The 17,155-nt window shown below is 36.2% G+C and overlaps 2 protein-coding genes across 2 annotated transcripts in view; one reads left to right on the top strand and one right to left on the bottom strand.

Moving 5' to 3' along the window:
- The window catches only part of LOC107600397 (dnaJ homolog subfamily C member 3-like), an 8,044-nt gene extending 2,455 nt beyond the window's left edge, over positions 1-5,589 (top strand). The window contains exons 2-7 of the mRNA XM_016292294.1: positions 3,156-3,275; positions 3,964-4,069; positions 4,172-4,291; positions 4,684-4,816; positions 4,932-5,080; positions 5,182-5,589. Coding sequence (XP_016147780.1) covers positions 4,051-4,069; positions 4,172-4,291; positions 4,684-4,816; positions 4,932-5,080; positions 5,182-5,339 — 579 coding nt within the window. The 5' untranslated portion in view covers positions 3,156-3,275; positions 3,964-4,050 and the 3' untranslated portion in view covers positions 5,340-5,589. The remainder of the gene's footprint in view (positions 1-3,155; positions 3,276-3,963; positions 4,070-4,171; positions 4,292-4,683; positions 4,817-4,931; positions 5,081-5,181) is intronic.
- Positions 5,590-6,796: 1,207 nt separating this feature from the next.
- Positions 6,797-17,155, bottom strand: part of LOC107600415 (UDP-glucose:glycoprotein glucosyltransferase 2-like) — a 39,792-nt gene continuing 29,433 nt past the window's right edge. Inside the window, exons 31-41 of the mRNA XM_016292310.1 lie at positions 15,659-15,743; positions 15,456-15,538; positions 14,375-14,398; positions 13,163-13,261; positions 12,994-13,078; positions 11,966-12,148; positions 10,797-10,957; positions 9,987-10,101; positions 9,784-9,900; positions 7,110-7,278; positions 6,797-7,018 (exon numbers count right to left, since the gene is read on the bottom strand). Coding sequence (XP_016147796.1) covers positions 6,993-7,018; positions 7,110-7,278; positions 9,784-9,900; positions 9,987-10,101; positions 10,797-10,957; positions 11,966-12,148; positions 12,994-13,078; positions 13,163-13,261; positions 14,375-14,398; positions 15,456-15,538; positions 15,659-15,743 — 1,147 coding nt within the window. The 3' untranslated portion in view covers positions 6,797-6,992. The remainder of the gene's footprint in view (positions 7,019-7,109; positions 7,279-9,783; positions 9,901-9,986; positions 10,102-10,796; positions 10,958-11,965; positions 12,149-12,993; positions 13,079-13,162; positions 13,262-14,374; positions 14,399-15,455; positions 15,539-15,658; positions 15,744-17,155) is intronic.

The following is a 17,155-nucleotide window of genomic DNA, read 5'->3' on the forward strand; positions in this document are numbered from 1 at the left end:
ACACATAGCCATTAATGTCTAAACCGCTGGCCACGAAAGTGAGTACACCCCTAAGTGAAAATGTCAAAATTGGTCCCAAAGTCTCAATATTTTGTGTGGCCACCATTATTTTCCAGCACTGCCTTAACTCTCTTGTGCATGGAGTTCACCAGAGCTTCACAGGTTGCCACTGGAGTCCTCTTCCACTCCTCCATGACGACATCATGGAGCTGGTGGATGTTAGAGACCTTGCGCTCCTCCACCTTCCGTTTGAGGATGCCCATGCTTGGCCAATCCATCACCTTTACCCTCAGCTTCTTTAGCAAGGCAGTGGTCATCTTGGAGGTGTGTTTGGGGTCGTTATCATGTTGGAATACTGCCCTGCGGCCCAGTCTCCGAAGTGAGGGGATCATGCTCTGCTTCAGTATGTCACAGTACATGTTGGCATTCATGGTTCCCTCAATGAACTGTAGCTCCCCAGTGCCGGCAGCACTCATGCAGCCCCAGACCATGACACTCCCACCACCATGCTTGACTGTAGGCAAGACACGCTTGTCTTTGTACTCCTCACCTGGTTGCCGCCACACACGCTTGACATTATCTGAACCAAATAAGTTTATCTTGGTCTCATCAGACCACAGGACATGGTTCCAGTAATCCATGTCCGTAGTCTGCTTGTCTTCAGCAAACTGTTTGCGGGCTTTCTTGTGCATCATCTTTAGAAGAGGCTTCCTTCTGGGACGACAGCCATGCAGACCAATTTGACGCAGTGTGCGCATCAAGGCTGACCCCCCACCCCTTCAACCTCTGCAGCAAAGCTGGCAGCACTCATACGTCTATTTCCCAAACACAACCTCTGGATATGACGCTGAGCACGTGCACTCAACTTCTTTGGTCGACCATGGCGAGGCCTGTTCTGAGTGGAACCTGTCCTGTTAAACTGCTGTATGGTCTTGGCCACCGTGCTGCAGCTCAGTTTCAGGGTCTTGGCAATCTTCTTATAGCCTATGCCATCTTTATGTAGAGCAACAATTCTTTTTTTCAGATCCTCAGAGAGTTCTTTGCCATGAGGTGCCATGTTGAACTTCCAGTGACCAGTATGAGAGAGTGAGAGTGATAACACCAAATTTAACACACCTGCTCTCCATTCACACCTGAGACCTTGTAACACTAATGAGTCACATGACACCGGGGAGAGAAAATGGCTAATTGGGCCCAATTTGGACATTTTCACTTAGGGGTGTACTCACTTTTGTGGCCAGCGGTTTAGACATTAATGGCTGTGTGTTGAGTTATTTTGAGGGGACAGCAAATTTACACTGTTATAAAAGCTGTACACTCACTACTTTACATTGTAGCAAAGTGTAATTTCTTCAGTGTTGTCACATGAAAATATATAATAAAAAATTTATTTACAAAAATGTGAGGGGTGTACTCACTTCTGTGAGATACTGTGTATATAGTATAGTATATAAATAGTTTTTTCTATTGTACTGCTCTTAAGGAATACTGTGATTCCACTGCAACATGTACTGTATGTTGTCACAAGTTGTCACTATTTCACTTCACTAAAATGTTTACTAATGTAGTCTTCCTTCCTTCCTGTCTCTCTCTCTCTCTCTCTCTCTCTCTCTCTGCCAGTGTGTGGCTGTGATTTGGCACATTCCGGATTCTCTCTCTCTCTCTCTCTCTCTCTCTCTCTCTCTATATATATATATATATATATATATATATATATATATATATATATAAAGGAATGTATTATTTGATTCAACATGAAATTTATTACATATAAACATTTAGGCTACAACGGCCTAACATAAACTATAGAACATAAAATAAGATAATATGAGAAACTTTGCAGTGTTTTTTTTTTATTCATACAATGAAAATCATTGGTAACCAAATCAGCTTGGTTACCAATATTCTTCTTTTTCTTCTGGTTACCAACATTCTTCAATGTTCAATAAAAGTAAGTTAGTGATACAGGTTTGAAACGACATAAGGGTGTGTAAATTATGACAGCATTTTTCTTTTTGGGTAAACTCTCACTTTACTTATTATTATTTTTTATTTTTTAATGAAATGATACTCTAAATAATAAACTAAAACTGCCAGTAGGTGGCAGTAAATGCCTTCATGAGTAAGTCAGTGAGTTATTCAATCATTTGATTCTTTCAAACTGAGGATTCATTCAGGAATGAAGTAAACAGCTTTCTTTATGAATGGGCCATTGAATCATTGGTTCACCCCATTTGTTCAAAATGTGGATTCATTCAGAAACTAATCACTGCTGTGTGTTGCTCAGAGATGCACAACAGTTCTGCTGTGGCTGTATAGGTAATATTTTCATTGTCAAAATTCAGCAAAAACAGACAATATTGTAGCCTATCTAAAATATAACACAATATTAACTCCTTATTTACTGAACTGTTATATAAAATCACATTTGCACTCATGCTATTCGGAACAAAACAACACTCGTGTGATATCGCTTATCATATGATATAAATATGAGACAAAATTTGGGGCATTTTTGCCCCAATATCTGACATTTTTAAGGGCATATATCTGCTTTTAATAGACTACATCACGCAGTGAGTTGTTGCCCTGCATCATGTTTGTCAGCGGTCAACTGTATGAAATATAAGATGACGTACAGGTCAGGGGCGGGTGTGTTAATTGTGTTCAAATATTTTAATCACGTTATTTTTCCGTGACTAATTAATTCAATTAATGTGGTAAAACCACAGCCCTAATATATATATATATATATACATATTAAGAAAAATAAAGCAAATCAAAATGACAAAAACAACAAAATTACTAAAACTTAAACTAAAATTAAAGTGAAATTTTTTTTTTAATTCAATTTGAAATATGAACTTAAGCTATAATAGTATATCAATTATTCATGTAGTTATTAATGCAGTAAGTCTGAGTTTGGAGTTTATGTATGCTACAAAATCATTCTAAGCCTACTGGTGTATTGCACAATATAGGCCTCAACTCTATACTGCCTATATGTTTTAATAATAGTGTGTAAAATGAAATGCAATATGCAAAGATAAATGTACAAGTAAGGTCCACACTATGCTGCATGTCCAAAGTGAGTGACATCCAGTTGTTTTTAAACTTTTAGCAGTTGGATCCATGTTGTTGTTGTTTTTGTGCAGTGAGGTGAGGGAGTGTCTGAAACTGGACCCGGATCATAAGCAGTGCTTCAGCCACTACAAACAAGTCAAGAAGCTCAACAAACAGATACAAGCTGCTGAGGAACTGATCCAGCAGGACAAGTATGCCTTAATATTGCTGTATTTTGTAAATGATGATGATGATAATAATAATAATAATGTATAACATGATAAACAAAACATTTATAAGAATATAACATCAATAATAATTATAATAATAATATTGTGATATATAATATTACTTATACACTACCATTCAGTTTGGGGTCTGTAATAAAAAAAAGAAAAGAAAAGTATTTTATGCTCACCAAGGCTGCATTTATTTGATTAAAATACAGTAGAAACAGTAATATTATGAAATATCATTACAATTTAAAATGACTCATTTCTATTTTAATATATTTAAAAATGTAATTCATTTCTGTGATGGCAAAGATGAATTTTCAGCAGTCATTTCAGTTTTCAGTGTCACATGATTCTTCAGAAATCATTCTAATATGCTGACTTGGTACTCAAAAAACATTTCCTATTATTATCAATGTTGAAAACAGTTGTACTACTTAATATTTTTGTGGAAACATTAATACATTTTTTTCAGGGTTCTTTAATTAATAGAAAAGGCAGTTTAAAAGAACTGCATTTATTTGAAATAGAATATTCTGTACTGCCACTTTTGATAAATTGAATGCCTCCTTGCTGAATAAAAGTATTTTATTTCATAAAAAATGTGAAACACATGAAGAGAATGTACACTCATTCAGTGTAAATGATTGTTTTACTAAATCCACAGGTACAGCGATGTAGTTAGTAAATATGAGTCTGTTATAAAGACTGAACCAAATGTTCCTCAATTCATACTTAATGCCAAAGAACGCATATGCCACTGTTTGTCAAAGGTGAGACTGAGCTACTTGACCACAAGATGTCACCATCTACCAAAGCATACACTGCACCTGTGTTTAACTGATGTGAGTGAATGTTTTGATCTTATTCCTCAGGACCAGCAACTGCCAATGCCGTCTCAGTGTGCAGTGAAGTTCTGAAAGCAGACCCTCAGAATGTGAATGTTTTAAAAGACAGAGCAGAAGCCTGCCTCCAGGATGACCAATATGAAGAAGGTAGAGATGGATACATGGACACATTTTTTTTAAGTTGAACAATTGTAACAGTTTTTGTGTTATAAATAACTGAATAATGATATATATATATATATATACACACTGTATATATTATCATTCTTTATCAGTATTTTCTGTGGTGATAATTAAAAAAAAGTCTTTAAAATACCCCCTTAAAAATAAGGTGCTGCCTAAGACACAGTTGTGTAATTTCCTATGGAAGACTTTTGAAAGAAAAAAAAAACAATTCTAAGTTTTGTTTTTCATGTTCAGCAGTACTTTTGTACTCTGCTGTTTTAAAGATTGAGCAAATTGGTTACTTTCAATACTTTTTCCTCAAGATTGCTCTTAAAATTATGAGATGAAGTGATAGAATTGTGTTCTTTTTGCAGCCATTAAGGACTTTGAGAGTGCTAAAGAACATAGTGAGAATGACCGGCAGATTAAGGAGGGCCTGGAGCGAACACAGCGGCTCCTCAAACAGTCCCAGAAGAGAGATTACTACAAGATCCTGGGTGTAAAGAGGTTAGAAAATACATACAACCAATCTCTCATCACTATATCATTTGTTAATCAATGCAGAGGCCCAATACTCATTTAAAAGTAAGTAAACACTCTTATTAAACTGCTGTGGTTGCAGAACCGCCCAAAAGAAAGATATCCTGAAAGCATACAGAAAGCTGGTGCAGCAGTGGCATCCAGACAATTTCCAGGACGCAGAAGAAAAGAAAAAGGCAGAGAAGTTGTTCATAGACATCGCTCAAGCCAAAGAAGTTCTCACCAACCCGGGTATATTTTAGTGCCACATCTGGTTTAAGCCAGCAACATTTCACCATTTGTTTGGTTAAGGTTCTGTGATAACTTCGTCCCGTTCTTCTGTTTGACTGCAGAGATGAGGAGTAAGTTTGACGAGGGCGAGGACCCCATGGATCCAGAGAGTCAGCAGGGTGGGGGACATCACCACCACTTCCATGGTGGCTGGGACAACTTCCAGGGATTCAATCCTTTTGGTTCTGGACCTTTTAATTTCAAATTCAGTTTCAATTAAGGCTCGGCTGAGTAGACCTAGGGCCTGGATATGTGCTGGAGTCAGCCAACAGGAACTGGCACCTTCTGAACCTGCCCACAGGCACGGTTCTGACATGACAAGCGCCTTGAAACGCACATCTCACGCTGTCAAGTGACCCCGCTTGCTAACCATCTTTCTTTGAAGCAGCTCCTATACCTTCAGGGATCTTACAATGCGGAGCACAAGGCTAATAGCCAAGCTACATCTGTTAGCTTTGACTGTTTTACTCCCGAGAATAATATGTACATAGAAAACAATACTATTTTTCTATGAATCAAACAATGTAAATAATGAAATAAAGAGATATGAATGCTTATTTAAATTAACAGGACTTTTTGGTCTGTTTTCACTGAAAATCCATGACTGAATTGACGGAGTCATTTAGATTAATCAAATTAACTGTGCAGTCAAACTCTTTTACACTGTAAAAAACAAGTTAACATTAAAATGAATGACTTTAAAACTCCCAGTATATCATAAATGACTTATATCCCCTTTCAGAATAAAAATATCACTTTATTCCTGAGAAAATCCACATATTTGAACATCAAGGCATAGAAAAATGTTATTGATGTAATAAAAATAAAACGGGGAATGTAAAAGATCTGTCACTTTAACAGCAATGAACATGGGACTTTGACCCCCCCCCCCATCCCATAATAGTTTACAATTGTATAGTTTATTCTGGAAATATACTGTACATCTTCGAGAGCTCTAGGTTCAGTCTTTCAACATATCAAGGCAATTTAAAAGTGAATTTATTAGTGAGACCTTTGAAATCACAGATACCTTTCATTTGCAAACACGGACTTAAAATATGATGACAGAATATTTACTGAAACTGTTACAAAAAAGAAACCGTATAAACATTTATAGTCTTCTCTGGAGGAATGTACACAATATTGACATGTTTGTCCTTTATAAATATACACCAATACCATTGCAAGTTCATAAACTGGCCAAAAATATCAGATAACACTGCAATTGTTTTAACTTTTTGCCAACCATTATTTATAAAAAAAAGCTGTGTCATTTATACAGTTTACATCTTGAAGTCAGAGAGGATTCAAACTAAACCATTCAAAATCATGTACATAAAAAAATGTCATGAAGTCCTTTAAAACGTTTCCTAGTGTGTATTTCCTCAGTGTTCCTGTCGTAGAAAACATCTCTGTATGGTTGAGTTCAAGATTCACAGGAAGACTGGTGCAATATGAGCACTCAAGTGCTAAAGTTCATCACGTCGCGTGCCTGCTAAAATACAGATGACGTTCATGAGATGTCATTTAACCACAAGGCTTACTAGAAAAAAAATATTGTCATTTTAGCGATGACTAAGTCTTACCTGTGTGCTGTGGTGGTGGTGGTGGTGATGATGATGGTCTACCCTCGGTAATTTTCTCCTTCTGCTCCTTCACCTGCAAAAAAAGCTGTCATTTATACAGTTTACATCTTGAAGTCAGAGAGGATTCAAACTAAACCATTCAAAATCATGTACATAAAAAAATGTCATGAAGTCCTTTAAAACGTTTCCTAGTGTGTATTTCCTCAGTGTTCCTGTCGTAGAAAACATCTCTGTATGGTTGAGTTCAAGATTCACAGGAAGACTGGTGCAATATGAGCACTCAAGTGCTAAAGTTCATCACGTCGCGTGCCTGCTAAAATACAGATGACGTTCATGAGATGTCATTTAACCACAAGGCTTACTAGAAAAAAAATATTGTCATTTTAGCGATGACTAAGTCTTACCTGTGTGCTGTGGTGGTGGTGATGATGATGGTCTACCCTCGGTAATTTTCTCCTTCTGCTCCTTCACCTGTTTGAGAAACTGCTTTATCTCATTGTCATACTTGGACCATTCTGGAACAATCCTCACCGCTGCACTTAACTTGGGCTCTTTGGTCTTCGGGTTATTGCACTGCAATAAATCAACACAAAGAAAACAGTCAATTGTGGTGGCAAAACATTTCCTTCAACCTTTTCCATCAGTGCTTTGAGTGGCCTTATTTAATTTCTTGAGCACTTCAAGTGAACCCTGACAATGCCGTTCATCTATAATAAAGCTTGATATCAACACTTTCATGACTTCTGAGTCCCAAAACACATTTTTACTGACACAGAAAGTTCAGAAAAGTTACGTCACATCTGAGAATAGGCAGCTAAACAAAAAGCATACCACAAATGAGCTCAAACTGGTTACTAGTTTAGACCCACAAGTTGAGAGCCAGCACTTTCACTGTTTAAACAAAAAATATTAACCGTTTTCAACATTGATAATAAGAAATGTTTCTCAAGCATCAAAATACACATATTAGAATGATTTCTGATAGAAATAGAAAAAAGGGATTTTTAAATTGTAATATTTCACACAATTACTGTTTTTACTGTATTCTGATCAAATATAGAGAAATCTTTATCTCTTTATAAAAAGTAGTGTATATTAAGAATAAATTAACATTCACACGCAACATTATAGTGTAAGTTTAAAGAAACATGAGGCTTAAAGTTGAAGACTCAGCTTTTCTGAAGAATCATCAGATTTATATAAAGAATGTGTTCATAGTGCACAGAAAAGTAGCAGCAACTGTGTCAGTCCCCAAGGACAATCTTTATTGCTTAATATACAAGTCAGGGAAGAAGGCTAATGACAAACAATGGCTAAATACACTAGATCAATTGTATGTCTGAATTGAGAAACTGAATCTATGCAATTAACATTGCATTCAAGTTTCTATTAATTATTTTCTGGTCAGCTGATCAATATATATATATATATCTAAAATGGATTGAACTTTTTTCAGAATGTAGCACCTAGACGTTTTTAAAAACAGCAAAATTAATGAGCAGGAGAAAACTATACATTATTATGTAATGGTAAAGCAATGATATTATGGGGTGACTGCAACCACAAGTTGACACGAAAATAAAAGAATAAAATAAACCAAAAGAAATTGCAATTGCCCACACAACACTGCAGTAAGACTTTCACAACTAAATTTAGTATCCATTAATGAGGCGAGAGTGCTGGATGGAATGCAGAGGTCAGCACTCTTCTAAACCTGCGTCAGACCTGAGTCCAGCCTGTGCTGTGGAGCTGCCTGCAGCCCTCACACCCATTTCCCTCACTGCCGTCTCTAATGAGACGTTTCCTTCTACACCTCCCAGGAGCAGCCGGCAGGGAGGACGAGGGTGTAAATGAGACTTCTATTTTTGTCGCTCTATGTATGTGCATTAGTGTGAATGAAGAAATCTGGTTATGATCAGACTACAGGCATTTCAAGCTGATTTCACCTCACATATAGTCTACTGAAGGTGCTCGTTTGTGAAATGAAACAAAGTAAATTGATCTTTATTGGTGCAGTTATAATCATTGCCAAATACCTTATGTGGTTTTATGCTGGAGGATATAAAATATCTAAAATCTAACATTTATCAGTAACACTGTGCAATAAGGATTCATTAATGTTCATGTTTGCTAATGTATTAACTCATTTTAACAAATGAGAAGTTATTGTAAAACTCATTAACTTTTTAATCGGTCACAACTTCAATTATATTCTCAGTCAAGGTAAGGTCACACTTACTGTTGTTTGACAAAATTTCACCAGTGACACCTAGTCATTTCAATAGGAATCTGTGCGATTTGGAATTTAACATGAGGGCACAAAGCTCCTCATGCAGATTTTGCTTGTGTTTAGGTTGGTCACAAATTTACAAAATGACCAACAGAGAGCTGCTTAGGTTGAAATTGAATTGTCTGCTCACGAAATTTCCCTGAAATGCCTTTAATGTGACCGACCTCACATATAGTCTACTGAAGGTGCTCGTTTGTGAAATGAAACAAAGTAAATTGATCTTTATTGGTGCAGTTATAATCATTGCCAAATACCTTATGTGGTTTTATGCTGGAGGATATAAAATATCTAAAATCTAACATTTATCAGTAACACTGTGCAATAAGGATTCATTAATGTTAATGTTTGCTAATGCATTTTAACAAATGAGAAGTTATTGTAAAACTCATTAACTTTTTAATCGGTCACAACTTCAATTATATTCTCAGTCAAGGTAAGGTCACACTTACTGTTGTTTGACAAAATTTCACCAGTGACACCTAGTCATTTCAATAGGAATCTGTGCGATTTGGAATTTAACATGAGGGCACAAAGCTCCTCATGCAGATTTTGCTTGTGTTTAGGTTGGTCACAAATTTACAAAATGACCAACAGAAAGCTGCTTAGGTTGAAATTGAATTGTCTGCTCACGAAATTTCCCTGAAATGCCTTTAATGTGACCACACCTTCACAATTAAAATATCTATGCAAACCGTCACTCTTCTGGTAATCCTTTTACATACCATGCTAAAGTTTCTTGTTTTACTGCCTGTTTTACCGTTTACAGTGTGGTGTGAATGCATACTAACCAGATCTATGGTCTTGGCTGTAGCTTTGGAACTGTCATCACACCAGGTCTCACACCACAGCCACTCCTGAGGTAAGGACTTGATGGCTACTTGATGGATCATGTTGTTGGGAAGGTCCTGTTAGCATCAAACCCCATAGAGAACATTCAAAACACATGAAAGTCCTCCTCTAATGGTGAGCATGTGTGTTATCAAGCACATACCTGGTCTAGGTTGGACAGACTGTTGGGATCTTGGCTTAAGGCTTGGTACTGCCCTCTGAGCCGGTCTCCAGCTGCGATCTTTCTGAATTTTTTTAGGTCCACTACATATAATGCACTGGAGAAAGAGGGAAAGACTGGAGATTTATTCAATGTTACACATTTCACAATATGATATAACAACAGAATCCTCTCAAAACATTTTAAAATGTTATAGCAATCTATAATCCAGTGGTTCTCAATTCCAGTCCTGGCGACCCACCGCTCTGCATATTTGGCGTGTCTCTTTTTTTTTTTAACACACCTGATTCAGATAACCAGCTCGTTAGAAGAGAGCTCCATGCATGAACTGTGTTCAGATTTACATGGTCCCTACACAGTGTTCATTGCTCCCTACTCCCTGAGCATGGAAAATCCGTTGAAGTTTACTTCACTTTGGAACATTCACTCATGGATTTGCACAACGCCACAGCCTGCAGCGTCTTCACACACAGATGAAACTTACTAGAGAAGTGTGAGCTGCGACAAAATATACCTCTGTAAATAAACACAATTTAAATTCACGCCTCACACACTTTAATGCACTTAGAATGGAACATATACGCTCCCTTCGAACTGGAATATCCTGTGAAGTCCACTTCGCAGGGCACTTACGGTCGAATAAAACAAATGTCTGAAGTGATAAGAAATACATACATAATGTGGTTGGTCACGAGGACTGGAATTGAAAACCACTGCTATAATCTATCATATAGTTAAGATATCAAACGGTTAAGTGACATTCTACATTAATCAGATTTTTCGTGATCTAACCTAATGTGGTATTTCCTTTGTCCAAGATGAGAAGCCCAGTAGCCAGTCTTCCAAAAACGGTAGCCTTCCATCTCTTTTCGGCTGTCACAGAATGGTGTGTACCCATAGGGGGCGCCCTCTAGATCCAGATCTCTCAGCTCCTTTATATCTGCCCTGACAATCTAAATATGAAGTATTCAGGGTTATGTTTTGCAATTAGAAGACATCACTATTTGTTAATGTGCTAACAGGATGAATTGCTGGAGAAGTGCCTGTGAATTCTCTTGGCTGCTTTTAATTAAAAAAAATGCCAAACCGTAAGACGTGTATTGTTAAATCAGATTCAGTTTGGAAATGGATGCATATCAACATGCGAAAACATAAACACACTATTTTTTATTTTGACTACTAAATGTGCAGCATACAACAAAGCACACTGTACAGAGTGCTGTATCCCACGATGCAACAAGCTCAACATGACCTTCATGTATGATGGATAAACTGGAAGTAATATCAGCAGTGATTTTGATCTTTTTCTTGACTCATTTTGTGATCAGACTGCCGAGAATTAAGATTCACCCAATAAAATGAAAATTGTGTCATCATTTACTCTTGCTTGAAACCCATAAGACTTTTGTTCATCAACACATTTGAAGATGTTTTTAATGATCTAACCTAAGGGATTTCTGTCCTTCCATTTAATGTCCATTCCCCCGAAACGAGAATTGTCGCCTCAACGCTTCAAAAAGTTCATAAATACACTGTAAACGCAATCCAACGGTTCCGAAGGGACACGATCACGTATGTGAACAAATTCAATTTAGGCTTTCATTCACATATAAACATGGATCAACACGCATTCATAAGGCACATCAAATATGGTAAACAGAAGCTCAATTGTACTGGCTTGATATGCAAGACCAAACCTCACTGTTATGAAGAGGAATCAAAGTCTTATGCGTTTTGGAACAACATGAGGATGAATAAATAATTACAGAATTTTCGTTGTTTCGAATTTTTGGTGAACTAACCATTTATCATGAAAAAAAAAGCAAAACCGCTGCAATTACTTCTGAGATGCCACTCACTGAATTTAACATGCATTAACATGCATACCCTTTCACATACTATTTTTACAAATATGCTAGTATTCTATTCAGAACCACTGTTTTTCTCATGCGTAAGGTCACCTGATCAGCATCTACAAAGATGATCTTGTCCACAGCCAGGGGGAAAAGCACATCCAGGAAAAGGATCTTATAACCCCAGATGATGCGCTGCTTTTCTGTCTGCTGGTGAAGCCAGCGGGGCCACTTATACTGGACCAGCTCATACTGGAAACCATAAGCCTTCGCCATGTGAGAGATGGTGTCCTGTACACACACAAATATAAAGAGATAAACTACAGTATGCAGAATATCTATTAACACATTCATGGATCAATTTCCCCTCATTTTCTTTGCTACGATTATGGAAAAGCATTAATTTAATCCTTAATGCTGGAGCATGCATTGCATAGCATGACTTCTGTTCTGCTCATGGTTTAATGTTTGAAAATGAATTTAAGGCAGACATCAATGTACAAGTATTGCAATTTTACAGTTGTACTATAAAATAAAATGAAAATTATTTTTTTATTTTTGTTAATTTTCTTAATTATTTTTTTTAATTCTACAGTGAAATATTACAATAGTAATATTTATTTAATTTATTTTTGTAATATTATTACTATTATTTTATAATCATATCAACACATAATTATAACATTTTAGGCCAAATTGTGCAGCCTTACAAACAAGCGTAAAGAAAGCAAAAAAAAAAAAAAGCATTTTAATTTGCAATTGCATAAATCATGCAGCCCCTGTATTAAGGGGTGTATAATTAAAACTGAATTCTGACATCACTCTGAGAGCAAAGCATCACAAAACAAAACTTACATATCTTATAAAAAAGAAAACAAATTAAAAAATAAAAGTTAAAAAAAATATATATTTAAAAAAATCTGATGCCAAAAAATGTGTAAAGTCAGTCAAAACCAACAACTAATTCTTCCTCAGAAATGGTCATTTGTACACAGACTGATTAAAAATAAATAAACTAAAAAAAAAACCTGTGTACCCTGACTTTCAAAAATAACCTCGCACAGTAAAATTGTAAATCGTAATTTCAGTCAGCTCTTGCCATGTTTCTGTACGATAGCAATCGATAGCAATCTTACCTTGAATGAGGGGGAGAGGTAGTTTTTGAGGAACCAGAACTTGACAGGGGTTTTGGTGTGTTGAAGGACAGAGAGCATCATTATTCTGTAGGAGGAAAAAAGGGAAGTAGAAATACAGGAGTTGAAGACGACACTGACATGGCCACGTTCATACAAGTGGTGGTCCTACCTCAGGAAGCGTTCATATAAATGTCCAGAGGCCACTGAGAAAATGTTGAGAACGTCTTTCTTTTTGTCATCCTCGTCCACACTCGGGCCACCGGCAAAGCTGAAAGACACCCAAAAACACACACTTCTGTCAAAAAACTCAGCACAGCAACAGGGACATAGATCTTCTAATAATCTGTTATAACAGGATTATGTGGACTATTTGTTGATTATGAAAGCTGAATTTTCAGCAGCCATTACTCCAGTCTTCGTGTCACATGAAGTTGAAAACAGTTGTGCTGCTTAATATTTTTGTGGAAACTGTGATACACCTTTTTTCAGGATTCTTTTAAATAGATCAAAAGAACAACATTTATTTGAAATTTAAAAAAAAAAAAAATTTTTTTAACATTATGCATGTCTTTACTGTCACTGACACCAATTTAATGCATACGCGCTGAATACGTTTTTTTTTAAACTGACCCCAAGCTTTTCACTAAAGTTAAAAAAACACACACATGATAAAGACACCGTTGACTGACAAACATTTAAGCTCCATTTAATGTATGAAGTTAATTAAATAAGGTAACAAAATATAAAACCAAATGGTAAATGATGATAGACTTTTCTTAAAAACTTCTGTTGGTTCAGCCTACTAGGTTTTGAGACAGCACTCAATAAAAGTTATTTTATTTAATGTTGACAAAGAATACCACTTTCACAGAGTTTGCAGATCTATTAAGTGACTGACAGTATCTTATGCTCTGAGGAGGATTCCTGAAGATCTCAACCTCCATCATTTCCACACAACAAAACCAAGTGCCATCTGTAGCTTTCCACAACCACCCTAAGCCAAGATCTCACCTACTGCTGCCTCTGCAAAGATATTCACATTAGAGCATTTTTTAAATATTAAGCATCACATCTTTGGAACATTTCCGTCTCCTGTTTCCAAGCAACATACTTCCCCCAAAAAAAAGAAAAAAAAAGAGGTGAGATGAGGTTTGTTTAATAATGTGGACGGCGGTGATGTAACACCGCTGAGACAAGGTGGAATTTCGAAACAACCTGGCAAACAATTTCTACACGTGGAGAATGTGTAAAAATCAAGCTGAGGGAAAACTCAATGAAAAAGATAGATCACAGCTTGCTAACTGAAATTCTGCCGTGTCACTTACTGACGCAAGAAAAAGTAAGAGAAAAAAGTGAAAAAAGTAGAGATCAAGTTCCCTACCTTTTCTCCAAAGAGCTCCACACACTTCTCAAAGACAGCAAAGAGCAAAGGAGACAGATCATAAAACGTAATAAACAGAGCTGTTAAATAAGATGCAAACCCACTGCATTTTAATATGCAAAATTAAAATATACACTACTGTTCAAAAGTCTGGGGTCAGTAAAATGTTTTAGAAAGAAATTAATACTTTTATACATAAATGATGCATTAAATTGATCAAAAGTGACATTTATACTGTTAGAAAAGATTTCTATTAAAAAAAAAAAAAAAAAAAAGCTTTTTTTTTTGACCCTCATCATGTGACAATGAAGCCTGGAGTAAGGGTTGCTGAAAATTTAGCTTTGCTATGACAGAAATAAATAAAATTTTACATATATGTGACCCAGGTCATAAGGGTCAATTTTTCGAAATTGAGATGTATACATCACCTGAAAGCTGAATAAATAAGCTTTCCTCTGATGTATGGTTTGTTAGGATAGGACAATATTTGGCCGAGAGACTATTTGAAAATCTGGAATCTGAGGATGCAAAAAAATCTACGACCCATATAATGTATTTTTGGCTATTGCTACAAATATACCCCAGCGACTTAAGACTGGTTTTGTGCTCCAGGGTCACATTATTTCACAATATTACAGTTTTTACTTAGTTTTGAACAAATAAATGCAGCTTAGATGATTATAAGAGGTTTCTTTCAAAAACATGTACAAATTTTACAACCCCCTAGCTTTTGAACTGTAGTGTGTGTGTTTACATAAAGACATACACAGTCATAGACAGGCTTAACACTGGTAATAGAGATTTTGACAGAACTTGATGAATGAGTCCATTATCAAACTATCCAAAAATGTATTTAAAAAAAGCTCAAACACAAAATGTATTTGTAGAACTTTGTAAATTATGGACTTCCACATTCTGTAGAAATCTGTAGCCACAGATTCTATGCAGACCCAGCCATATGCAAAGATCTTGCATTCTGTTTTTTCTGTGCCTGTGATTATTTAGAAATGTAGTGTTGTTCCCCTCTAGCTTTTTAAGAAGTGATCTAAGGTGTGATTAGTGCTTCAAAAATCAGACTCACCTGGTTATGGAATCCCACAGGCCTTTGGATTCTGTTCCTTCACTTAGAAGATCCTCATTGAGTTTATCAGGCCTTTTCTGGACCTAATATTTGAACAGATTATACTTTTTCATTGGTCCTGTCAGCTGCTGTTTTATATGGATGCAAAGTCTGTAAATGCTTGTTAATAGATTGTGAATGCTACAGTAACATTACAAACTTACTCTAACTTTGATGATCTTGCTGTGGAAGCTGTTGAGCACCACAATGACATCACCAGCATCAAGAGGAGAGTCCGTACCATCATGCCTAAAACATACAGTACACAACACAAATAAACTACATCTGCACTTCCTGAAGGAAATACCAGTGCTCACAATTCAGCACACAAAACGTTACAGACCTGTAACTTTAAATACTAGGGCTGGGTTTTGACACAAATTTCACAATTCGATTCGATTCTCATTCACAAGCTTGCGATTCGATTCAATTTGATTTGATTTGATTCAATATCGATTATTTTGGATATATATCTGCTACACATGCAAAATTTTCTCAAGGAAAAAAAAATAAAACTTAACTAATGCTGTAAAATATACATGAGAATCAGTTGGTACTACATTACTATAATATTGAAGGTTAAAATTGACAGATTTTTTAGGCTATACAACTGCTTAAATTACACGTAATTAAGTTTTTATAATAAAAGTTACAATTACATAATATTTCTACTTCAATTCGTTTTTTTAAATGTAAACATTTAAATGGTGGCTATCATAAAAAAAATATAAATTAAACTTTGAAAAACAGTAAAAGTTATAATGAATATATTATATGGTGCATATATTCAGCAAAATGCCCCTCTCTACAGTTTATTTTTCTATCTGACTAATGAGTTTAGACTAATGATTGAGCATGAAACAGGATAGTAAAGTTGTACTCTTTCTTTTAACATACCTTCGGATGTTTAGTCGTGATTATTTTGAAACTGGTATTAATGTGGAGGAGATGATCAGTTCACGTGCGCCTCGCGCTGCCGCTATTATTGAACTGAGGTGGCGGCGTGCCGCACAGCGATCACTCCACAAAACAGCGCCAAAACGGCATTTATTGTTTAAATACTGCAATAGAATAGACAGAATTTGAAATCTGAGACTTTGTTTCATATTAAAAGTACCAAAGCACAATGCTTATTGCGATTTATTGGATGGGAGGTCAGGTGCCCTTCAATGTTCCGTCCATTAACTGAAAACAGGCTAGACTAATCGATTCTTGGGATTTAAAGGAACACTCCACTATTTTTGAAAATAGGCTCATTTTCCACCTCCCCTAGAGTTAAACAGTTGAGTTTTACCGTTTTCGAATCCATTCAGCCGATCTCCGGGACTGGCAGTAGCACTTTTAGCTGTAGCTTAGCATAGATCACTGAATCTGAATAGACCGTTAGCAGCTCGCTCAAAAATGACCAAAAAGACCAAATGACCAAAGAGTTTTTATATTGTTCCTATTTAAAACTTTACTCTTCTGTAGTTACATCATGTACTAAGACCGACGGAAAATTAAAAGTTGCGATTTTCTAGGCCGATATGGCTAGGAACTATACTCTCATTCCGGCGTAATAATCAAGGAACTTAAATCTTGATTAACTAAAAGGAAAAAAAAAGGCTACCTTTAGTCAACATAACCAACGTGACCACCTGCTTGCACAGGGAGCGTGCTGG

The sequence above is a fragment of the Sinocyclocheilus grahami genome, unplaced genomic scaffold (genome assembly GCF_001515645.1).
Source record: "Sinocyclocheilus grahami isolate Dianchi unplaced genomic scaffold, SAMN03320097.WGS_v1.1 scaffold283.1, whole genome shotgun sequence".
NCBI lineage: Eukaryota > Metazoa > Chordata > Actinopteri > Cypriniformes > Cyprinidae > Sinocyclocheilus > Sinocyclocheilus grahami.